At 42.3% G+C, this 26,787-nt stretch overlaps 1 protein-coding gene across 2 annotated transcripts; it reads right to left on the reverse strand.

The window, feature by feature from the left end:
- Positions 1–5,051: 5,051 nt before the first annotated feature.
- LOC101846153 lies at positions 5,052–25,564 on the reverse strand. 2 transcript variants are annotated; one of them, XM_005103923.3, is made up of 2 exons: positions 25,354–25,564; positions 5,052–7,851 (listed from the first exon to the last, which is right to left on the reverse strand). In XM_005103923.3, exon 2 carries the CDS (start codon positions 7,760–7,762, stop codon positions 5,282–5,284), a length of 2,481 nt encoding a protein of 826 aa, XP_005103980.1. In that variant the 5' UTR covers positions 7,763–7,851; positions 25,354–25,564; the 3' UTR covers positions 5,052–5,281. The 2 variants fall into 2 exon arrangements, with proteins under 2 accessions (XP_005103980.1, XP_005103981.1); XM_005103924.3 differs by lacking the exon at positions 25,354–25,564 and adding an exon at positions 25,128–25,333.
- Between the last annotated feature and the right edge of the window lie 1,223 nt (positions 25,565–26,787).

Below are 26,787 nucleotides of genomic sequence, written 5' to 3' on the forward strand. Positions count from 1 at the left end.
TAACACATCAAGTTCCAAAGTCCGATGGTTGACATAATAAAGAACTGTCGGCAAACTTTCTCCGCAAACTGTCAGCTACGTTGCTGAAAATAGGCCTACCTGAATGCGCTTTATTTTTTTAACCTTTGGTCTCTTCAGACCGGCTTGATCCAGACGCACAAAACACTCCTCCCCATCACATTATCTTTTTAAAAAATGAATTACAAATGTACGCTTCTGTACCCATGTGAGTCTCCATACTGCTTTTAAAACATCTGTCTCTTTCCTTATAACTGAATTCGTCACAATGGTATCTTTTATTCTGACAAGAGTATCTTTTGGATTTGTTGAGCTATTCTAGCTTTTGTTATTCCAGCCTTTTGGTCTCATTTCGTTTCTAGTTGTGCTAGTCAATCTGTTACTTTCGAGAATGCAGTCCCCCACAAGGATCAATTTTACCTTTTCCTTTTTTCATTCCTCTTCTACCCACTTCCCTGCCGCACTTGTTCATCTTGTCGCAAGAATCCATTCCTTCTGAATACATCACACATGCATTCCGCCGTCTTCCAATTTTATGTCCATTAGTTCCCTCATGATTGCTCCTTACAGCTGTAGGGATCTTTGGCAATAGTTTAAAGAAACATCTCAAATTCAGGGTCATTCTTAAGAAGACCATCGACACTTTCTGAAAGTGAAATGTTCAAAACACCAGGGTGAAGCCGAGTCGATGGTGATAGCCATGGGCAATATCGTGGCTCCATGATAGAGGTGAATCGTGGATTATTTGCAGGAGTGCACTTGCCAGTGGTCTTCTCCAATGTCTTAACCAGACTCAGCTTGACCGGGCATCTTCTGCGAGATAAGGGATCCATCATGTATCCTCAGCCCGACTCATGCCAAAATGTCAAGAAAGTGGTATTTGTAAAGGACTAGCATTCATTATTGAAGAACAGCGTTAACGTAGATAAACTATTCTGTAAACCTGACAAAGATAGCCATTTCACATTTTGGGAGGTTTTTTTCTCTCTTTCGATGACTTGTTCTTGGTCCTTTCTTTACCAATCGTGAATCATAAATGACGCCGGCGGAGGTTTTTGGGTGGAACCACACTCTCTGCTAAATATAGCTCTGGCATAATAATACTAAAACCAGATACCTGAATAGATAAAACTTTATTGATGCGTCAATATCGTAAGAAAATGATGTCTGCCACAATATAGTATACATCACGACTGAAACGCTTAATTTTGCGAAGAGACCAATGAATAATATCAGTTCACACCCATGGTCACAGCGTAGGATAATTCCAAGAACAAAAAGGATTGCATCCAGAATGTCAACAATGAAATAGTAACAAGAAAGTGCATATTATTATTAAAATATTTTGTGTATTATTTTTAGTATTATTTTAGTATTACTACTTCTGCTGCTGCTGCTGCTGCTGCTGCTACTACTGCTGCTGCTGCTGCTGATGATGATGGTACTACTACTGCTATTACAGCTGCTCTGCAGAGGCTAACACTAGAATGTGCTATTATACAACAATTAATGTAGGCGAAGAAGAAGAAGAAGAAGGAGAAGGAGAAGGAGAAGAAGAAGAAGGAGAAGAAGAAGAAGAAGGAGAAGGAGAAGGAGAAGAAGAAGAAGGAGAAGAAGAAGCAGAAGAGAGAGAGCTTTTTGTAAAGGTGCGGGCCCATAATGTGGCTGGAACTCTATTGATCTTTCCTGTTCTTATGTTTAATCTAGATACATAAATTAATTGACAAATCTAATCTAGTAAATTGAATCTCACAAATTATTACAAGTCACTTCATTGTTGACTATAATATTTTTTATCTCGATGAACACTGATAACAGTTTACAATTCTGTCTAGTTCAAGAGAAAAAAAAAACATATATGGAACGGTCGGGGTGAGGCGCGGCGGGGAAGCATGTAGCCGGTTTTCGATGGCACGTGTCAACACGTGTCGCGACGGTCTGGTGAAACCGAAGCAGCTATGTACATGGCCGGTTTGGCGATCCCATTTTTCCACCAGCTGCAGGTGTCCGTTTTGGAAAGTCTCAAATAAAACATATTTCTAGTTATTTTTCAAACCTAATATTTATTGGGGACACGTAATAGGCTATTTACTATTCATTAAGCAAATAAAAAGATTTTTGAAATTTTTGCATGTAGCCGGTTTGTGAATCCCATCGACCATATATAAATATTACGTGAACATATATAAGTGAAAATGCAAGATGAGACTTACTAAAAAACTTCTGAACCGGTAAAGACAAAAATAAACGAGAGCTTATCAGAGTGAGAGAAAAAAAAACTCTGTCTCTATGAGACAAATAAAATATGTCACGACCTGGTGGAGTGGAATCAGGCGCTCGTCATTTTTGGAGCATTTGAAGTTACTGGTATTATCTTAATTGGTCTTTTGTCTTGCTTTTGATGGAAAAATCTCTCTTAACTGAACGCCAAGCTCTTTGTGATTCAAGGAGGTGGGGGTCACTTAGTGTCAAAAGGTAAAGATTAGGAGAATGGTACTTGTCGTTCACCTGCCAAAGTTTGGTGACTTTCAAAGCTGTAGTCTCCAAGCCTTGGAAATTGCATATTTTCTTTCTTTGTTTCCTTTGATCAACTTTCAGTAAAACCCATACATACATGTACAAGGATATTTTCAAGTCTGGACATAAAGGTGTGGAGCCCAAAACCAAAAATTCATTTGCCCAACGGGCGGAAAATGTTGGTTTCATTGATTTCTTTATATTGACAAGCACCAATCTCACCATGATGCCACACAAATAAATGTTTGAAGGAAAATAGAAGCTTTTATATTCAATGCACAAAGTGGAAGAACCTTAAAAGGAATAGGCCTACCACTTTTCCATATATGCTCAATTTAACTGTTCACATTGAAAAATCAACATTGACCTGGAAGCCCTGAAGACTGATAGATGAAAATCATGATAAGAAGCCTAAAGCTCATTTAAAATCGTAACAAAATCAAAGAAGCGTTAAAAATCTGATGTTTGTAGTTCCAAAGCTTCATATCAAGTTCCCATTTACCAAGGTGTCTGAACAAAACAAAGAAAATGGAGACATCAAAATTTCAGGAACTGAACTATCGATTACATTCAGTGCTCGGTAGTATTTCAGCAAAATGTCCTGAGGCAAAAACCCACTATAACGTATCCATCATAAAAATTTAACCCCCCCCAAAAAAATTCAATTACTTCCCTTACCTGCATACTGGCTCTGAGGGAGGAGCTCAAAAAAATTATTTTTTTAAAAATAAAAAGAGTCAAAAACTCTTAGAGTTAATGTTTCTTTCCTTAGAGGAGAACTGTGCATGGGGATCATATCTCCCCCCCCCCCCCCCTCCCCCCAGTTTTCTCCCTACAAGAATTTTGCAAATAATGGGTTGAGCCCTTCACTTTTGGTTTTATTTGTGAGTTGGTGTATAGGCCTAGTTGGCATGTGGTGAGTAGAGTACTTTATTACAGGATTCATAAATTACTATGTGGGGAAGGGAAGAGAAATGGCAGTGGGTAGATGTGATATATACGGCCAAGGTGCCTGGAAGCGCGGAAAAGAGGGATGGCGGTTGAAAGCAAGAGAAAGAGAAAAAAATCATATATATAATAAAATTATTTATTTTCAAACAATAACGCAAAAAGAAGCGAGTTCAGACCCATACACACAACTACACTGTACAAGCACAGAAATATAAGCAACATAGAAATGCAAGTCCATAAAAATAATGGCAAGACACAAAAGTAATTCAAAGTTTAGAAACAAATTCAAACCATGAGGCAGATTGGGGGGCAGGGTGGGAGGGGGAGAGGAAGGAGAATGTTTAGCACCATACTACACAAAAATGATAAGCTACATCTATTCAATCCATCTTTAAAATATTGACAGAATGTAATGGTGTTCAAAATTTACAAGTCTTGGTGACTGACCTCACTATATTTCTCTGCTCCAGTGACTATTAATACTCGTGGCATCATGGCCAAATCCAGAACTCGTCAAAATAATGAAATAGAAGAAATCAACGATTTTTCCATCCGTTGGGAAATTATTATCTTTTTGGGGTGGGGGGGGGGGGGGGGGGGGGGGGGGGGAGGGGCTTTTCATGTCCATTAAAAAACAAATTTCTGTGTGTAATTTAACAGAAAAATTACGAAAGGTACGAAAATTTAAATTTTGATTTCCAAGAGCACTTCATGCTTTGGAAGTCACCAAATTTTGGCTGCCATTAACTCATTATTTTTACCTCCGACACCACCTCCTTCAATCACAAATATCTCGACTTCTGTTTAAGATAGATGGCTATTTTTTCAAGACAAAATAAACAAGTTTTAAGCTGATAGCGTATGTACAGTCGAACCTGCCTTAACAGAAACATTTGTAAGACCTGTCATTACAGAATCTCCCTGTTTCGCCCTTGATAAACTTCTCTATAATTAGCTCTATAAAACGGAAACCTACCTAACCCAGAAACAGAAAGAAATTTCTTTTATTGAGGGTTTTTACCTAAGACAGAAAATGCTTTGCCCAATCAGCCATGATTTGAAACAAAACTACCAAGTTTGGTTCCATCAGCTGCCAAGCAATGAAGGGGAGTAGGGATGCAATTTCAGGGTACATAGTAAATCATGGTGAGCCCTTGAGGGTGCAGATGGTCAGGATGATGGTCTCACCTGTACCTATGAAAGTACTCCAGTGGGACTCCAGCACAGAAACTTTCACGAGTTGTCAGAGCTCAGAGGTGTGAAAATAGTTTGACCAATGCCTGCCGCCCTAATCTTAAGGCCAGCGGAGAAAAGTTTCTTGGACTGTTGTGACATACACGGGAGGGGTGGCACTGATTGACTGCTATAACACCGGTGGGTGGGGCTAAGGGTGGAAGCAAAGGAGATGGTCAAATGTTTGTTTTTAATACGTCAAGCACCAGTGACAATGGACAAGTGTAGGACCGACATCCATTATTATTAGAGAGGAGAGCACTTGAGAGGTGTGAAGTTTTGACCACTGCTTGCTGACACGACAAGCGACCCTTGATTTCACCGGCTCTCCTCCTAATACCCCTGCCTAAGACAAAATTTTTTTCTGGCTCCCTTGCCATTATGTCTTACACATGTTCAACAGTATGTCCAAAAAAATGATCCCTCCATGACCTGACACATGTCTGAGGAACAGGGAAAAAAAGCTATTAAAAAGCATCTACATTACCATCACCAATCCGCAGCAGAATGAAATAGGCACAGAAAAACATTTTCCAATATTCGTTCATGTCTAAAGCTTGGATCAGAAAGACTGCCATGTTTGCCAGTCCAGTGGATGCACATCATGAAGTTCTGAAGTTTGGTGGGACGGTAGTAGCACTGTCTGTGATGGATCTGATAGTCCATTGGGGGTGGCCAAAGTCACCCCTAGTCTGTCTGCTCCTTGCATGGAGAAAGTGTCAAACAGCTGTGGATTTTGCTGGATGTAAAAAGCTGGGTGTATGCTGGATGTCTTCACAACATCAACATGTACTGGGGACTTGCTGACGTAGGCACACAAGACATCTCTGTTCGAAGCCAGCATCACTGGGTTACTGGAGCAGCTGTGAAAACCCATGGCCACTTCGGACGGATGATGGAGGACTTGGGTCGTGGCTGCAGCAGTTGTGCAAGTTGGAATGAGAGGGTCACTGCTGAAAGCCGAGTGTTGCTGAAAAACGCCTTCTTTTTCACTTTGATGACTTGATGCCTTCGCATCAAGTGTGTGATTCATATCATCATCAGCCCGGTCATTTAGCCCTGGGGCAACGTCAGAATCACTCTGCATCGGAATGTGTCGTGTGTCAAACAGCTGGTGTGAGCTTAGGTCTTGTGTGCTCATCGGTGCCAACTGAAAGCTTTCAAAAGAATCTATCTTGCGGGGTGGGAAAGCTTTCCGTTTGTTATTTTTCTTACTATTATAAAAAATCTCATCACCCGAATCAGTGCTGTCAGTATCGTTCTTCTTATTGTCTGTGCTGTAAGTGGAAATACTAGGAATTTTCAAAATATTAGAATCATCAATTACAGAATCAGAAGATGTTTCAGCAGCAAGAGTGGCACTATCTCCCAAGACAGCAGGCTCACAACTGGAAGGTAAAGGGTCAGAGGAGTCAGCAATAGAGTTCTCATTAAGTTCCTGAATTGCTGCCTCTGAGCCCGGCTCAGGAACAGGCACTTTGTTGCTTCCTCTCAGCACCACAATATATGGGAGATGCTTGCCCCACAAGTTCTGAAAAGACCTAAGAGATACAGCTCTCAAGCTGTTCTTGGCACACCATAGTTTGTACTTGTGATGGACATACAATTTGGACTGAGAGGGGGACATGACCACCAGGCCTCTGCTTGTCTTGCTGCCCGAGGTGTGACCAAAAGGAGATACACAATGTTTGTTAGCATATTCCTTGATGAAATCAAGCACTCTCTCACTGTCATCATTAGAAAGAGCATGATGTGGAATGTTAGCTTTGTTCCCATGAACTCTAGCACTAATGCCTTCTTGTTTGTAATGTTTCATCAGGGCACACAGCCTTCCTTTACAGATGCCATGAATGAACAGGAAAGTCTCACGACAAATTTTTTTACTTTCATGATAATAACACAATCTGCATCTCTGTCTCTCCCGCTTTTGACTCTTCTTCACTTTTTCTTCCCGGTTGATGTTGGCAGCAATCTTCGCCAAAATAACCAGGTCCAGCGACTCTCGTTTTAGTTTGAGGTGATGTAGTCGTTCTTTACGAAGCCTTTCCTCATCAAAGAGCAGCCAGCATGGTTTACCTTTGTTGAACTTACAAACACACTTGATTTCCTTTTCCAATTTAGACACCACACTCGGAGCTGGTTCCTCTACTGCGAGGGGCTCCATGTGAACAGTACTCAGTGTCTGCCTAGGTGCTCGGCTTATAGACACTGTGGCCTGTGTTGGACTGGAGATGAGCTCTCTCAGCATAGGCCATGAGCTGCGAGTGGGGCAGCTGGGAATGTCAAAGGGGGACACAGAGTCCGATGCAGAAGAAGTATACTTTGGTGCACTGACAGCCTCCCCCATCATTGCTAACAAGACTGATGTGGTAGAAGGTGCACACGTTGTTACAACAGAAACTGACAAGTCAGCAGAAGCAGCGGGCACTGACTGGATGGCTAAGGGTTTCTTCAACCCTGAAGCTTGCTGTGATCTGTTGTGTTCTAAAATAAGGTCAGTCTCCTCAGTCAAAACCATAGGTTTCTGGCAAGACTTTTCGGACAAATTGCTCTGTTTGACCTTACTATTATTAGCTTTTACTTTGTCGTCGTTTTGTCTCTCAGATACTGTCTTTGTCTTCTTTCCCTTTCTCTTCGAATGTGCTTTTTTCTTTGGCTGGGATTCAGTTTTCTTTCTTCTTACACAACTAGCTTTAGATGGTTGTTTTCTTTTGACACTTTTTAAAATATCAGGCTGTCTGACAGAGCTCGAGCTATACATATTACTACTGACAGGTAGTGAATCTTGTCCATGCTCCAAGCTTGCTTGAAATTCCTTTAATTTAACTTTTTTTTTCGTGGTTTCATCAGGGGGATCCACTGATAAAAGAGAGGTTGAACCTTCCACATCGTTTACCTCATAATCTAAGAAATTTTCATTGTGACTACCAAAATCATTTTCCTCTTCGTAACTAAGAACATCTTCAAGGTCATGAAGAAAATATGGGGACTTTCCCAGGACAAACTGATGATCAAACGGTAAAATGTCTGCTGAACTCATCATGCCAAGCTGTCGTTCCCCCACAAGGCTTTTCTACAGAGCTCATCACAATTTGAGGTAAAGCGCCAGCCTTGGGCTTCAACAGAGAAAAACTGAAACGGAAAAAGAAGTACTTGTGTTACAATATTGGTATTCAAACCTTGTGTGACAACTAAAACGTGTATGCAAAATTCCCTGACTAATCAGGTATTCTACGGTTAGATAAGATAAGATAAGATACATCTTTATTGTTCAGATCCTGGTACATTGGTTTGGTGTTCCACCACGAGTACACACACACACACACACACACACACACACACACACGCGCGCACACACACACACACACACACACGTACACACGTGCACACACATGCACACACAAGTAGGCTTACAATCACATGCATAATACATAATATAAATGAGCAGCAATATAAACAATAATAATCGTAAGCTAGATACACACTCAATGTTATTTTGATGCATGCTCTAAGGTCGTAAGTACACCAAACAAGATGGTTAAGATGGAAGCATTTTGATAGATGATGGTAAAAATGACCTTCTGTATCTTTCTTTGTTACAGATCAGAAGCATGGGTCCTTTACTTCTGACTGATGTTTTTATTTGAGGGAACATAGTCCGAGCGCCAGATGAAAAAGCTTGTTTTGCCTCATAAAGTTTTTTTCTTTGGTGATTCTAACAGAGTTTTCATTGCTGATTTCAAATCTAATGGGGGCCAAATGTTAAACTTTGGGCATTTTTGTTTAAAAGTGAAAATCCAAGATGGCCGCCATAGAATTTCGAGTAAAAGATGTTGTGAGGGAAATCATGCATTTAAAGACATAAAAATTTACAAACTTAATTAAATAGCATTCAGAGTGACAAAAGTAACCACTCTTGATGAAATACACTTTAAATATTTGATAAAATGGCAACTTCAAAGAAAACAAGATGGCCGCCATATAGTTTTCATAAACGTGCTGATCCGCAATACACTTGAAATCGTCGCATTAAAATCACGACCTCGCATGGATAACTTCTTCCTCGTGGCAGAGGCTGACACACACACACACACACACACACACACACACACACACACACACACACATATATATATATATATATATATATATATATATATATATATATATATATATATATTTATATATAGACTACAATATTACTTTAAAGTATTTCATCAAAAACGTGTGGATGCAGGCACTGCATGGATCGGAAATAGTAAAGACAGTAGCGAGCATAGTTGACGTTCCAGGCTCGAAGATGTAGGGAACATCTTTTCCACAGCAAGCAAGTGAAGAGTCCAGTCAGCTTCTCTCTCAGCCCGAACAAAGGCCCTCGCAATGAACACTGGGTCAAGGAGCACTCAACCCAAAGTCTTGTGGTTTTGCTCTGGGTGCTTTTGGTGACGAGACATTGCGTGAGTGCAGCCATGGTGTGAACGTTAGTTTTGGGGAGAATGGGTCGCAGTAACTCCTCAACAAGAAGTCTCAATGCTTTTACATTTTGTGGGTATTTTTTCCGGGTCAACATTTTTGGCACCCCCACAAAATGCAGAGCCAAGTATGCCACTTCCTCCCATCAGGTATCCCACAGCAGTAACAAAACTCCTCAGCATGTGCATACCACCAAGTCTTGGGATGAACTTCTGAAACTGTTCCTTGTCAACCAATGTGATGTGGACAAGTTTTTTTTGTACAGCTGGTAGTCACTGGTGAATATTGTCTGTCCATGACCAGTGAGCTGTGTCAGACCATTGGCTTCAACCATTGCTGTCTTCACGGTGTCTGGCTCAGATGGGATAATGTCCAGTACATCACATCTGTCTTTGGTTGGGGTTGTTGTTCTGCACTGCGGGTACGTTGTGTGTTATAACCTCCATACTCAGGTCTTGCATCTTCGCCGAGTGCCTGTTTAAAAAATGACAGATCTTGAGTTGCAGTTCTATTCAGAGAAGCCTGTCGAGTGGCAAGAAAGACCAGAGATGAGACATGTCGCAGGCTCAGTTCTTCCGGCATAAGTGGTTTAGTGTTTCCTGTGTACCGTTGAACTGCAACGTCACTAAGTGTCAGATTATCGGACTTGGTTTCTATTTTGCTGAGACGCCTGATGGCTGGAATATCTTGCATTTCCCACACCTGCTCTGACTTCTGCGTGTTGGCTTGTGCCAGTATCTTTGCTGAGCCGAGCGTTGATTTCTGGCCTTTTGGAGATGATATCTGCATATCAAAGTTGTCAGCTACAACTTGAACAAGTCCATGTTTACTGTCAAAGTAGACCAGTCCTCGTGGAACAGATGCCATAGCAACAGTAGCTGAACACCGAAAGCGCCTTAGTTCGTCCCGTGAAGTGGTGACTCCATACGTGTGAAGTTCGTCTATAAATTTCCTCTGTCAACTCAACAGAACACAAAATCCAAGTTGCAAGTTTGTGAAATACTTGCTGACTGTACTCGTAACAGTGCGGCCGATCATTGCTGCTGGCAGTGTAGAATCCAGTTTGGGGTTTTTGGCTGCAAGGACCGATAGTAAAGGCTGCACTCATTCATGACAAATCCCCTATGCAGACGAGTTGGGGACGTATGGCGATTGTGCTTTGGACATTCTGCTTTGATCACACTAACCAAGCATGATATGGCTCGTCCATTGCAGTCTCCTTCATCATTTACAATACGCATCTAGACAGAAGCCGTGCTCCTGAAGACGAGGAAGGAAGCCACACCTGGTGCGACAGGATCAGCAATTCTGGATGTAGCTTCTCAGATACTTGGTTCTGGAGTGTACGTCGCAATTTGTCTTCCTCCCCCCCCCCCCCCCCCCCAAGTTCAATATAGCGTTCATGGACTTCCACACTATTCCACATTCGTGATTTGTTTCATCGAATGTTGTCAACCAGCATACCGAAGGCATAGTCATGCTATGTAGGTGAGCTAGTTGATTGCGTTGGATAGTTTGTGTAGAACCAGGAGTGGCAGTCTCTCTAATACCTAGCGTCTGCCAAATCACTGACTGTTGATGACACACGGAAGCTGACATCCATTCCCCATTTGTCCCCACGTTCCTTGGCACGTTTTTTTGTAGTTCTTCTTTGGTGATCTTCCTCCCTTTCTCCTCTACAGTTCGGCATAATAAGTAGGCTTTTTTCAACGATCTGGGTGTTTTCGGGAGTATCAGTGAGCATGCTTCTCCACAAAAACAAAAAAAAACAATGTTCGTGAAAATTAAACGAACTAGTACTGCCCCTATGACGTTTGAGTTCTACTTCAGAAAGTTCTTCAGTCTATTGCTTTAGTAAAAATCGCTTAATATGGTCTCTGGAACAATGTGTGCTCACACAGTTCTTGTGACACAGTATAAACTCAGCATGATCTGGAAGTCTCTGACTGAGTCCATCATCTCGTTGCCGGCTTGCTTCCAGTAGACCACTAATCCGTCTTGATTTGATCAGCGGTGGGTTCTTTATCGCATCAGTTTGTGTTTAAAGTAATTGAGAGAGACACTGTGTGTATGCATGTGCATGTTGCATGAACCAGCCTGATCGCATCACGTCCTCGTGGTGACGTAGCGGTTTCCTACATTCTTTGTTTCTATGGAGGTGTGGTGTGACGAAGCACTGTCTGCCAATGTCTCCTTGCTTTGTTGGCTGAGTCCATATTACAGCAGGCCGTGCGGTGCACCTTTCGGTGCATCCTGTGACATCATGGCGAGAGGAGCTATTACTATTAGTATTAGTGTTACGCCTAGTACCCTCGCACGAATCTTGGTCGACTTGTACATGGTATAACAAAAGTGGGTAAAATCCGGATAAACTATCCGGATAATTCTCAACGAAATATTATCTGAATTCAGACTCTAAACTCTCTTTCCTGACCCGTTTGCCGAAGTGAGTGTACCCATTTGTTGATAAAGTAATGCTAACCTGTTTATCTAAGAGATTTTGCAGAAGCGGTTCGTAACATATTATTTGCCGAAGAGGTGTACTAACATATCCGTATTTTGGTAAAGCGACTCATTGCCCAGCCCTAGTCGCTCCTTTATCATTCTTACATGATACGGGTTGGTGTATTTCAATCAGCAGAAAATATTATGCCCATAAGATACAAGTTGGCCCCCGACTGATATAAAGGCTAGAGACCCCGAGGAAGCAGAATCACCAATGAAAAAAACTTTATGATGAAAAACAAGGTTCTAGTACTTTATATAGACCCGGCTCTCGGACTAACAAGGGATGTTTGTTGTCTAAAAAGATGGAATTAATTTTCTTAGTGCAAGCTGTTATGTACAATTCATCCAAGTAGGGGAATGAAGATGTTGAAATTTTACATGCTTTCCGTATTAGTCGATTTAATTTTTCTTTATCTTGTTGTCTTGTGTTCCCGGCCCATGCTGTTATACAAAAATTGATCATACTTTCTATGGTTGAATGGTAGAACATGGACATCAATGTTTTATCAACTTTAAAATACTTTAGCTTTCTTAGAAAAAATAGTCTTTTGTTCACTTTTTTATGCAGGAGAGAAGTGTGGACATGCCAGTTGAGTTTGTTGTCTATTGTAACACCCAAATACTTATAGTCTGACACTTGCTCGATGTTTTCACATTTCATTTTGAGTGGCTGCGGGGGCAGTTTCTTTATTCTAAAATCAACGACAAGTTCTTTTGTTTTTTTCACATTTAAAAGCAGCTTATGATTTTCACACCATTCAGAAAAATTAAGTACAAAATTCCGGTAAGCGGTTTCGTTATGGTCAGCCTGAATTAGCCCAATTATAGTTGAATCATCTGCAAATTTTATCAACTTGATGTTACTGTTTGGCAATCGTTCGTGTATAGTGTGAATAAAACTGGTGGCAAAACACATCCTTGAAGGGCCCCTGTATTTGTTGTGATGTATGTCGATGAAGAATGTTTTAATTTTACATACTGGGTTCGGTTGGTAAGAAAATTGCCTATCCATGATATTAAATTGTCGTTAACACCTATGTTTTCTAATTTCTTTAAAAGGATAGCTGGCTGGATAGTATCAAACATAAGTTTCAATATTTCTTGATTTACTGCTAGCCCTGAAAGGTATTAATTAAAAGTCCATTATATTCCTTTTAAATATTCAAATAATAAAAAAAAACTTTAAAAAAAAGGTACGTCAGATAATTCATTAAGTCTTAAATCTAAACGCAGCAAATGTGACCACCAATTTCGGACATAAGATGTATTTCTGTAAAACAATCTCTCTTGCATTGGAAAATTACACCAGTTGTTGGTTCGATGAAAGTTTTGCTGCCAATATAAATCTCTTATATGTGGGTGAATCCACCAGCCCTAATGACCACTTGCCCAACGCTCACATGATGCAAACATGAACTACTGGCTGCAAAAACTGTGTGAAAATAGTATAGTGAGGTTTGTTTTAGTAAGAGTTTTACAACATAATTGAATTAGGTCATCACATATAAGTGGTGTTAGAAAGGGAGTAACAAACAAAAAAGGAGAAGCGTAAAGGACGATAGATGTTTGATAGGACTGAATGAAGGAGCAGACCACACCAGAGCACCCATCAACCATCCAAGAGGTTTAACGCCCCTTGCAACATGAATTCAACTCTGCGCCCGAATTTGCTAGACAGACTGGTGCCCAAATTCCAGAACTGTCAAATCGCCTTCGCCTCATGTGGTCATCTGTTGGCTGGAAGCCTGAGTTTGGTTCTTTGGTGCAGTCTCAATATACTTTCTATAACATACAACATGAGATAGGCAGAGGAAAGGTAGGAGTAATGGGATCAGTCTAGATCTTGAGACTCAGATGCACTGCTTTTGTGGGTCAAACAGCCGTAGCTGCAGATCACAGCCTCTAAAACTTAAACTGTCGCAAACCCATTATTTTCAAGAAAATTTCAAATCTAATTGCAAAACATCAAATTATAGGGAAAAACAGGGGGGATATGCCCCCCCAGTAACCACGCCCCCCATCAACCCTCTGATTGGTTCACAGAGCGGAATTTTACTACACAATCAGGCTCAGTGTAGTAGATCAATACAATCAACACAAACCATCACATATTTCTTTTAACCATTAATTTGTGACGGATATAAAGTCAATATATTCATGTAATTTAACTAATTAACAAGAAAAGGGCTATACAATATGGTAGCATGAGACGGCAATTTAGTAAAAGTAAAATAATACCTTTAAAAAAAAGTTGCTGTTGACCAGGGTTACTTTTTATGGAGAAAAATCATTTCTGCAGTCAGATTGACTTACCATTTTGTAGTTATTTTGTTATAATTAAAATTTTAGTGTACATATAACTCTGAAGTCTCCACCTAAACCCACGGTGCTCGGGAGGGCTCCTTAGCGAGTGTTTATACGGAGTGCGTTAACATGAACCTTTGCAAGGGGAGGAAGGGACGCAGTCATCTCATTGCCTTGATATTCTAGTGACCTCCCCTTAGGGTGGGGGGTAACTTTGGGCCGATAATGTGACCTTTTTTCCCCCAAACCCACGCTTTGACAAAGTGAAGCTAGTTTCCTAAATCCTTTCAGAGTTTTCAATAGCAATATAAAGTTATTATAAATGACGGATCGTGTTAAAACGAAACAATACTGAGGCACCCTACCACAGCCGATATATCGGCGATATGTATAGCCCCCCCCCCCCCCCCCCCTGAAACCCCCCTTGTTAAAAACAAGTGAAATATTATGGTATTCTGTTACTTTCCCTCCTGACTCACATTTAGCGACCAGTTGTCCATTTTATTGATGCGCTGAATACGAATATTAATTTCCGTCGCAAATTAATAGTTTTTGAAATATTTGATGGTTTTTGATTGAGCTATATCACACTAAGCCTAACTGTGAAGTAATTTGTGCGCTTTGGACCAATTGGGAGGCCCCTCTGAAGTTTAAAAAATCTGGGGGTTACTGACGGCGCATACGATATTTTGCAGTAAAGTTTGAAATTTCAGGTAAATTTTTACTTTTAGGCCCGCACACAGATGCACTGTCTTGGGGGCTAAACAGCCATAATTTTTGCAGCAGAGAGGGCTCGTGGCTGAAACCCAATGTTACGGAGCAGACATCATATGCCTCCAAGAAACCAGACTAGGTGACAGGAACTTCAATGTTGCTGACTTTGCAACGACTCTTTACAACAGGGAATGGAATGGACAGGTCGCCCTGATACGATCAGCAATCGGAAATCAGGAATTGGATATGAGCCGATGGGCGTCAGAAAACCTACACCTGCTTGCAGTGGAGCTCACTGATCAGCCTGTAAGAAATGTTGTCAACGTCTACGCCTGCAACGGGATAGTCACTGAGGAAGAGTGGGCCAAACTTGGCGAGATGGAGGAAACACTACCTGGAAAAACAATCTTTTGTGGCGACTTCAACGCGCGAGGGAGTGATTGGGGAAACACAGTGATAAACCCCCAAGGGACGAGACTGGAAAATGCCCAGGACAGATGTGACCTCACCTGCATCAACAATGGCAGCATGACCAGACTAGCCACAGGAGATGGGGACTCCGACAGTGCTATAGACCTTGCACTCGTCTCGGTAGACCTAACATTAGACTGTACATGGAGAGTATTACACAACTATAGCAGCGATCATATCCCATGCACAGTGTTTGTAAAGCGAGGAAGAAACAGCAACCATCAAAGACAGAAACGAGTCTTCTTCTACCCCGCGGAAGGCAACGACCCCATCAGTGTACTGCGAAAGAGCTCCAGGCCACCCAAAATACAGCATAGAGTAGTGGCACAGCAGCCACCCTGATGGAATGAAGAGACTGAGGCATTGTGGAAGATCAAACGCCTGGCGCTGAGAAGACACGAGAGGGACAGATCAAACGTGCAGTTGAAAGCTAGCAGATCTCAGATTCGTTGAGGCAGCAAAAGAAGCCAAGGACCTAGCATATGACAACTTCTGCCGGGGCGTGAACAGTGACAGGGCCCTGTATCAGTTCTGGAACTTCTACAGGTGCATGACTAATAGGAAGAGCAAACAAGCTATCCCTGATTTCCAACGAGAGGATGATTTGTGGATGCGCTCTGATGAAGAAAAAGGCCGTGCTCTGTTTAGGAGATACCTTAGACAAACTGACAGGAAAGACGAGGATAAGAGAAAACAGCTGCTCAACAGGATCCAACAGGACTACAAAGATGAACCCTGCCTGCAATTTGTGACACCCGAAATATTACATAATATATCCAGGAAGCATCCAACACTTCTCCTGGTCCTGACGGAGTACGTTATGGCCACATGAAGAACATGGAGGAAAGACAGACAATGGCACTAGCTGAGAGGCTAAACGAAAGCCTGTGGACTGGGGAGATACCTGAAGACTGGCTGGACAGTCACCTGTCCCAGTTCCTAAGCCAGACAAGGACCCAAGCAAGATTGCCTCTTATCGCATAGTGACCATGCAAAATACCGTCGGGAAGCTGCTGGAGAAAATCGTGGCAAGCAGATTGGCAATAGAGCTGGAGGAAAAGAACGTCCTACCGCCGGAACTGGGCAGCTATAGAAGAGGAAAGATCACATGGATGAATGCTGCTACTCTCGCATCCGACGTATATGATGGCTTTGAAAGGGGGGAAGAGACTCTGGTAGCAGCACTTGACCTGGAAGATGCCTACAACCGAGTTCAGTACGACACCCTCATGAGGACTCTAGTCAGCCTGAGGGTAGATCCACATTTAGTACAATGGATTGGGGCAGCGCTGCTCAAACGAAAGGTAGCCCTACATCTTGGTTGCTGAGCTTCGCAACCTATCGAGATCACACCAGGCTTACCACAGGGATCTGCACTCTCGCCAGTTCTGTTCAATTTTTATACAATAGGGATTACTTCCAACCAGCTGGAGGGGCCCGGACGTGTACTCAGTTTTGCTGATGATGTGCTAGTGTACAGGCAGGGCAAGAACCGCCAGATTACAGCGGATAGAGTACAGGAAGAACTTGACAGACTTGAACAGTGGTGTGAGGTGTACAACGGGAAACTGCACCCAGACAAATCCTGTGCACTGTGGTGTACACTGAATAACCATGCAGTGCACAATGACATGCCAAGTATCTCGATTGGAGGCAAAGTGCTGAAGAGGGAACCCACACTGAAGTACTTGGGCATCACGTTTGATCGCACCCTCTCTGGCAAAGATCACATCACGAGAACAATCTCCAGGGCGAGAAAAGGCCTAACAGCGCTTAAGATGATGGCCAGAGCTAAGATGAGCCAGAAAATCCTTGTCATCCTCTACCAGACACTGGTACTCTCTGTCGTAGAGTACGGGCTCGGACTCTTGACCCTATCAAAGGCGCAACTGCAATGACTCGATGTGTTACAAAATGAAGGAATGAGAGCAATCCTGGGGTGCACACGAGATACCTCAACTGAAGCAATGAGATACTTCCTAGACTTCCCATGTGCAGACGAGTGGCACAAACTGGCACAAGTCCAAGCCTTTCTGCGAGTCAGCGTAGACGAGACGAACCCTCTACATACGAAAGTGGGACGGCAGATGACATCAAGGCTAAAGAGGGGCACAGAATGGATGACTCAAGCCACGAACACCATCAATGAGTGCTGCCAGATACAAGACATTAGGAGAGGCAGGGATTGGGTTGTGGTCGATAATGCGCTCGGAGAGTACACAACAGTGAAGGCAACATTGGGTAGAGAATGTCGTAACTGGCCACTTAAGAGCTACAAACGCTGAAATTGAAACCCTGATAGAAGAGCATATAGCGAACATGGAGATGCTGTGATCTTCACGGATGGATCAGTCAAAAGAGGAGTCAAATCGGGCTGGGCCTTCAGTGTCAGAGTTGATGGGGTAGTAGTGAAAGAGCAAAGTGGAGCAACAACACTGACAACATCAAGTATGTCTATGGAGATAAAAGCCATAAGTGAAGCTCTACACTGGATCAAGAACACTAGCCATCAGCGAGTAGTAATCATTACTGACTCAATGAGCACGCTACAGAAGGTACAGAAAGGGATGCTGTATATGGACTGGAAGGCTACGATCAGGGAGAGCAGCCTGGAAAGAGTGGCCTGGATCTTCTGCCCGGGTCACGCGGGGGTAACCGGCAACGAGAGAGCAGACAGGCTAGCTGGAGAAGCAAAAGTGGGAGGGAATTTGACACTGGACCCACCAACCGTCCTAACTGCTGTAAGGGAAAATTTGAGGAAGAATAGGGCGGATAGCAGTTCCCACACTCTAGGGAGACTGAAGGAGAAGGGGATCCAAAGAGGAGAGAGGAAACACAGCCATCTGTGTGGACCAGTCCGACGGATCTCCAACCAGATCATGATGGAAACCATAAGTAGACAGACTCTGGGATGGATCCTGAAGAGGGGGGGAGAGCAGAGATGGACATGTTCCGATTGCAGTGACCCCAACACGGTGGACAAGTAAGGACAAGTAAGTAATTTTTGCTGCAGAACACACATGGCCCCCAAACCCTTTGCAAATCAATTGTTTTCAAGAAAATACCAAACCTTGCTAAAAATCAAATTACATGGTGAAACACAGTGGGGCATGCTCCCCATAACCCTCCCAGATTCTTTTAAGGTCAGAGGGAATGCCCCCCCCCAAAGAAACCCCCTAGGTTGTTAAAAACAAGTCAAATATTACTACGCCATTGGTCACATTGCATTGTGATATAGTTCGTATAAAAATATCCAAATTTCCCTGATGGGCAATTTTTTTCTCTAATTCTCTTTTTTTGGCTCAAGAACACCATTAGTGTTTGAATTAAAACACAAATTTTTGTGTGGATTTTCCAGAAAAACATTGATCAACTCTTTATCTCCGGCAAGCCGCCCACAGCGGCTCGCGGTCGGAACTGCTGTGCCGGTGAGCTGCTTCGAGCACATTCCTTTAAGACGACTTCAACATGATCAAATTACTTTTCAGCAATTGCCAAAAATAAGTTTCTTTTACTGGAAGTTCATTTATTAGATTAGCAATGGCAATCGTGCCTCCGCGCATGGCGAAAATTTGGTCCCCGTTTGCGGGTGAATTTTTGGAGCAGGTCAGAACGATAGTGACTAACTTTCTCGAGCTCATTCTGAACTATTTCTGGACCAATGTGAATGAAACTCGGCAACCAATTAGAAAATAGGGCAAACTAATGATATGTGGAAGTCGAAGTTCATACTCATAAATTAACCTATACTTTTGGTGTTGGAAACACTTTCGTATCAGCTACACCGAAAACTATAGAGCCATTGCCAAAACGTGGGGAAAAACACACACATCTCACATTAGTGTGCATAAAATGTGATGCATTAGTATTTGTTCCTCCAAAACGTATACACACGTCAAATATAGGATAGAACCTGCATTAGCAGTTTCAGACCCCTTGTCAGCTTTACAATCTTGAGTTTGTAAATTTTGTGCCAAAAATGTTCGTTTTTTAGTGATTCCTGGAGTGTCATTTTGAGCACACCAATGCAAACTTCCAAGAATGTCCAAAATTTAGTATTTTTGGGTGGTTTTTTTTTTACGTGTGCTTTGATCCTATGTTATTTGTCATTGAGAAAGGTTAACTTGCTCAAGAAATCGGTTTATTTGTTTGCAAATAGACGAACAATTCTGATTACTTGTGCATCTGTCGTGTCGTCACGGACTAGGTGTTTCAGAAAACACCATTATTTTTCAGTAGAATCACCGTAGCTGGTTAAATCTCTTTGCCTATCGTCGTTTATTCTATACTTCAAAAGCCGCGATGCGCGAAAGGAACATCGGGTTCCTAGATCTACGATTTCGGTCGGCTGTTTAACATTCGCCGTTATTGTCGTCAACTTGCGACGTGCTGGAAGTCCGAATTTCGCCCACTTTTGTTTTGAACGGGTCATCAAAAGTGCCCGGATATAATTGTTTTCTTGAGTGACTTCCCCTTACCCGCGTCCCCAGAACAACGGAAGCAACGGGGGAAACAGAAAAACGAAAGTAGTCATTGCCTTCAGCGTCCAGTGACGCACAAGAATTTTGCGTTGAATGTGACGTACTGGGCTGTTTTGCGTGTTTTTAGGCTACTCTGTTGAATATTTTAGTGAAATTGCGGTGTTTACACTGGATTCCTGGAACAAGAGTGTGATGTGTGAACAAACTTCGAGAGATGGATCATTTCTGTGGTTATAGATTTAGCTTTTGTGCTCAGTGATGACGTTTGGGGTGTCGTCATGCAGCCGTACAAGACTGACTAACGTACAAGAAATTACATTGTCCTAAGAGCAAACATTTTTTAAGTAATGTGTGCTCTCTTTACTCAAACAAATAAACAAACATGTCCTTGTTTATCTGTCTAACTCAAAAATACACATTTGTTCTTTGTTGGTATGATATACATTTTTCCAATACATTGTGTCATTGTGTCATCATTGTTATGTACAAGTAATATTTTTCATAATTGCTAATATCAATAAGTTTTCAACATATATTTCATACATGCAAGATTCATTCAGAAGCAAATTACGCCTTTATTGATCTGTGTATCTCTTAGTGCAAATTTGTTCTTTGTAGGCATGATTTTACCTTTTCCCAGTATGTTTTGTCATCACTGTTATGTACGAGTACTGTTTGTCATAATTAGCAACATAATTGTGATCGTCCACTGTCTTTGATATGACCTGGTATCTGTTTCAAAGCAAAAGAAACCTCTCCTGTTTTTTTTTTATTCTTAAAGTGCGCTTTTATCTCTGGAGGCAAGACTTTTGTCTTTTCCTGTACATTGTGTCATCATTGTTATGTAGAAGTCATGTTTGTCATCACTGTTATGTACAAGTCAGCTCCATTGATTTTGTGCTTTTGCCTCATATTAGTTAAAAAATTGTTTTACACATGTGTTTTTCTGGTACTGAGGCTTTGATAACTGTATTTGTACAGCCTTTCATTATTGTGATGTGTTGTCAATGATAATGTCCAGTGTGTATCCTTTCTTGTACATAACAATGATGACATGTTCTGTGCACTGCGTCATTGTTACAAAGCTTGCCATTCATATTACCATTATGAATGGAGTTCATAGTGTACAAAGTCTTTGTTTACTAAACAAATGGAATTTAAAGTCTATAATTTGCCTTGCTGCCTATCTGTTTTTGTCATCACTGTTACATACAAGAAATACAGTAGTTGCCAAACCAATAGACCCATATCTCCAAAACCGTACATCTCCTTGCTCTGATACTCTAGGAATATGAGCACTAAATGTCAATCTGTGACTGACAGAAAAGAGAGTCAAATTGGTAAGAAATTTTTTTTTGCACCACTGAGTCTCAAGAGAGTCTCACGTTTTGGCAATTGCTCTATAAGGAGTTCGATACTCGACATCGAGATGGTAACAGATCCATCTTTCCTCTATAGCGTGTTCAAATTTGAACCTTCTGTGTCAAGTAGTTGTGCAGAATTTATCATAAATGCACGACTACCCCCCTGTCCCAAGTGGCTTCCCACGGAAACCAGCCATTTTCCCCTCACTCCTATGCAAATGTTTGTGACCTACAAATCCCCCGCATGACTATTCCGAACCCGTTCAATGGTCACTTGAAATCTGACAATGGCAGGCGCGCATCCGATTGTTTTTCTTTCTATTTGCCTGTAACATCGCAATGGTTGTATTCCGAGGCGAGCTTATCTCGCCTCGGGGTGTTCGAGTCTCAACGGGGAAAAAGGGGTTTTGATTGAACGGCATGCTGGTTTGAATTGAATTTTAGAGTTGGAATGGCCTTAAGTCATCAAAGAAATATTTACCATTATTTTGTCCCGCTGTCAACATATTCTTAAGGATCCCATGTTGTGATACGATGCTATAAATAAAATGGACTCATCCCGACACCCCTTTATTGCAAAATCAAAATATGTACACCAAAATTTTAATTAGAACAAAATAACAACGACATGGGTAGTAAATCTGACTGCAGAAATGATTTCTCCACCCAAAAACACATTGGGTAGCCAAGTTTCTTTCTAAAACTCTGATTATTTACCAAGATATCGTCGATTATCTTATAGAACCTGCTACTGCGCGGTCCACTGTTTTGGAGTATTTTCCTATAGATATGTACAGTAAAACATGCCCTGACGGCTACCTCTATAACACGGCCACCTGTACAAACGGCCACTTTCCATTTCCCCCTTGCGTTTTTTCTATATAATTTAACTTTGTAAAACGGGCTACTGTCCAACGCTGCCGCTGCCACCATATTTTAACACACAGCCCCTATTACACTAAGCAATAAGACCTGTCTAAGACGGCCACCTTAGTGACTCCATTGCGTTTTGTCATAAATTGAGCCTTGACCCCTGGCGTTGTGGGCGAGCCGTCATAATTCAATCACCTGTCGTTGTTAGGTAATCCCTCCAACCGGTCATGTTGCGTAGGCCCCTCCCACTGTTGACCAATAGCTACCAATTTTCAATTGCTGGTGGGGTAAGCGTGTGATCCCTCATTACCCATAAGCCCCGCCCAGAACTCATACACAAATCGTAAGTGAGATGAGTGGTCACTGTTTACTCAGTCTGTAACAAAGTAGCAATGGACGTCAAAATGGACTTGTGACAGAAGCGTCGCTCGTCCTCCGAGTGGTGGCGATCCATGTGTTTGTTTTAACATGGCACTCGGTCTTCCTCGTCTGATACATTATGTTTTATTGTCACCCTTGTGCCAAGTCAGCAACAAAATAAAAATTACCAACAAAATACAAACCGCAACCACCACCACCACCATCAAAAACAATAATGCGGTACACAGCGTCCAAAATTTCGTCTCCGATCATGCGATCTATTAGTTCGTCCAGGCCCCCCACGGTAGGCCATAAATCACCAGCAGGTGACACCAGCAGGTGACCTGCAATTTCAGGCGTCAGGTCGGGGGTTGACCGGGGTCAACTCGTGCACAGCGATGTCTTATCTTGTCCTTATAAGAACGTGTTTCTTCCCCTAATTTCATGAGCCGTAAAATGATGCTCACTCTACCCCTAGAATCTATTTCTTCACCAATTTCGCTTCGTCTACGTCTTCTTGGTATCTTGTGAAAGTTTCAAAAGTTTTCATTGATTCGTTTGGGAATAATAACAGTTTTAAATTGTGAGTGTTAAGTGATCGGAAGTGCCGTTAATAATGTGATCTCTTCAAATTTAATTACAAATCATTCCAAAATGAAACAATGGAGTTTATTTCTGATTGCGCGGAGTGATAGCCATCAAATCATATTTTCTAATGATGTGAATTTTGTTTTTCCAGCACTTTGCAGTGACTGGCAATCAGTTAGTGAATTGTGTTCCTAAGTAAAAATTGTTAAACTGCAATGGGTCGGTCATACATATAAGTAACATATGAGAGGCATAGAGAGTCTCTGAATGAACTTTGTTGGTGTGTTGGCGTTCAAATTTAACTGTCAAACAAAAAAGTACAGAAAGCCCCGATTATGTAAGACAATGCCAGGAGACATTCTCTTGATTTACGGGATTGATGTGAGGGATGAAGATGAACAGTCGTATTCCGCTAACATTTGTGCCAAGTGTTTTACCGCGATTTCAATGTCAAAAGGTGTTACATCACGTCAAATCATGTCGAAAAAAGCTGTTGACGCTAGTCATAGCTGCCACTCAGGAATTTCAAAAAAGGAGGAAATTTACGCGAAGGCGTACGCGCGCTCTCCGAAGGCCGGAGTAAAACAAGTGAGATCCAGAGGCAACATACTGGAAAATCTAGCCTACGGTTTTGGAAGGGAAAACTGTCATATTTGTTAACCATAGAGACAACTGAATTAAAAGGTATTTGAATCCCCCCCCCCCCCCAATAAAAAAACCAAAGGCACTAAGTTGACTAAAACAAGCATTTAAGAGTCAATTTTTACACAGTCTGGACTTGGTGACTAAAAATCCAGTGTTAGTTGCCAGCTGGTGTCTCATAAAAAGATTTCTTTCACTTTAAACTTGTACATCGATGTAGAGCAGTATTGGATCAGGGAGGCAACACCTTTGCCTCTGTACTGAGCGATTTCGGCACTCCTGTACAATTGCGGTCCCGTTTGCATTTAGTGCCCCTGTAGTGTGTTTCTTATTTAGTGATCTAAACTGAAATTAAAATTATAGCCTAGGCTATCTAATCTAGATCGTTTTGTTTAGTATAGGGTTTTACGGCGCTCGCAACTGCATAAGGTCATATATATGAGCGCGAGGGACACACCTAATACTTTTTCGTTGGTAGGAAATTTTGAATTTTGCCCGGGTGGCGGCCGAAGCCTACTCTTATCGATTTTAGACCACCAAGGGATCTTTAACGTGCGCAACTTGCACACGGGCCCTCCGAGATTTTTCGCCCTTGTCCGAAAAGGCTAGGTGTAGATCTTTCCTACCAGAAGATCAGGGGTGTGGCAGAAAGACAGCAGTTAGGAGGAGCCAAGGAGTAGCAGTAGAAAGGCTGCAGAAAGAGTCAGGAGCCCAGAGGAGGGGGCAAAGGAGGTGAGGGGGTGGGGGCAGAAAGAGGAAATGAAAGCAGACGACAGAACATTGTTAGAGATCAGGAAAGGATGTGAAAGGAGACAATTTTAGAGAAGAAAATGTTTTGGTCGCTACCCGGAATCGAACCCGGGACCTTTGAATGAGAGGCCAACACAACCTCTAGGCCACGAGAGCCCCCAATCTAGATCTAGAATCTAGATATCTTTCATATGTGTAGACCTAGATTATATCTAGAGATAGATTATCTGGATCTAGATTCGCTTCCACAGCCACAATAGCTGTCATGTAAACAAACGGGACCGCAGTTGTACAGGAGTGCCGCGGGTCGTGATTTCTTTAGCGCACCAAACGCAAAGTGCAGCAAGCGGCTAGTTCAATTTTCTAATGAACTTTTCAAGTCGCAAACCACCCTCCCCACATTCTCGCGCAATAATGTACGAGTGGTCCGGTATTCTTCAATCGGTAAGTAAGACATAAAGAATCGGACCAGCGGACTGACTTTGCCTATATGTCTCAACCTTAGGAATTCATAATTTTCCCGTTTTTAATATCTCTCAATGGAGAATCTCGGACCGGTAGATCTATTCATTAAAATTTTGTCAGGGGGGGAACCCCCTTAACCCCCCTCCTCCTTCACCCCAACCACCCGCCCCACCAACCCCACTTTCTCGCGCAATAATGTACGAGTGGTCCGGTATTCTTCAATCTTCCCCTTCAATCTTCCCAATGCTAAATATAGTGTTGTTTTCAGACATGACACCGCTTCACTCGGTGGCAATTGACAAAAAGTCAAATTTTGTCAATTGCCACCGCCCGCGTCACTCGGCAATTGACGTTACCATTTATTCTCATCTGAAGTCTGAAGTGAGAATCACACAGTCGCAGTTGTAAGCCTTACCTCTCTCCCAGTTTTGGCTATTATTATCACCCGGTGTGCATTCATCACTTAGTGCATCGGCTCTGGGTGACAGTGTGCGTTCACCATGATACCAGTGTAAACAAGTTACGTTCCAACCTGGGCCTGGGACCTGGGATTACTGGGAAGACCTGACTACACTAGAATCTACTAGATTTTCTAGATCTAGATCTACACTTGGATGATCTCAATCTCAATCCCACAATACCTGAGAAGCTGACAATCTTGATCTCGCTCCTGCAGTCAGCATACAATTCACCAATGTTCTAGATCTAGATCTAGCTCTAGCCTCTTGATCTACTTTACGACGAGGCCTACCAAAAGCTACAGTACGATGACCTAGCCTACGGCCTTGTTGTTTTCATCTTCTCGACGAGAATCCAACTTCCGGGCGAGGAGTTTATTTATAGAAATAGTTATGGAGGCTGCTCTGTGGGCGGCAACCGGAGACACTATAACTAAATACTCTCTGATGATAGTGATAGGCAAAAAGAAGCCCTCTCTCGCAGCTGAACTATGGTCAGCCTGTGCTGCGCACTGCCTGACTCTCGCACTGAAATCTTACAGTCAAATCTGTGTAAAACGGCCACCCATTGTCAAGGAGGCAGTGGCTGTAAGGCTCTGGCCACACTGCAAGTGCAAGCAGAGCGGAGCTGTTTTTTCACGCGTTAACATTGGGTGGCCACACTGCGAGCAGAGCAGAGTTGTTTCACGCGTTAACGATAGGGTGGCCACACTGCAAGCAGAGCGGAGTTGTTTCACGTGTTAACATTGGGTGGCCACACTGCAAGCAGAGAGGAGCGAGCGGTGCAGTAACCTAATGTCGTGTGGCATCATATTTTCATATCAGTTTCAGTTGCACATGGATAGGAAATGATTGGCGTTATTTGTCTTGGTCGATGAGGAGACTCAACAGAAAAAAGCGAGAAAGGAATGGGTACACCCGATCAACTGACTGCAAATTCTTCCACTGACATCTGAATAAAAAGAGAGTATAGTGAAAGAAGGATCAGACATGATATAATACGAGGGAGAAGCATCTCATTTCTTTAAAAAATTTTTAATTAATTTTCTTTAATGCTATATATCCTGTTGTGGTGAATAGGAAATAGGAACATAATACAGTGGAGTCCACTTATAACGAGTCCTGAAACAACGAGAAGTCTGTTATAAAGACACTGTTCTAAAGCCCCGTTTTTTTCCTTCTGTATCTTTGTAGATAAAATACTGCTATTGCGCAATCAGACCATCACGCGAGTCGTTTATAACGAAATATTGGTGCTGCTGTGCACAGCGCACAGACCAATTAAACATATTATAAAACCTTGCCAGTTGAGAAAGTTGTCAGTGATCCAGCGAAACAAGGAATGGGACAGTGTATGCGAACCAGCAATGAAGGCCGGAGCGAATGAGTGGGGAGGGTGTGGCATGCGCAGACACAAGCAGAACGCATCGCGTGATAGGCCAGCCCAGTCTAGATTATCTAGACATACTGTGCCTCTCACTTCTCTGGTGCAGGATGGAGAGGTCACAATGCTGTGATAGATGGATGTAGTGAATGTATGACGTGCGCGAGCAGACGCAACGCACCACAGGGTGTGGTGTGGTGGGGGACAACACTGCGGGCGAGTTAGCCTAGAGC

The sequence above is a fragment of the Aplysia californica genome, unplaced genomic scaffold (assembly GCF_000002075.1).
Source record: "Aplysia californica isolate F4 #8 unplaced genomic scaffold, AplCal3.0 scaffold00397, whole genome shotgun sequence".
NCBI lineage: Eukaryota > Metazoa > Mollusca > Gastropoda > Aplysiida > Aplysiidae > Aplysia > Aplysia californica.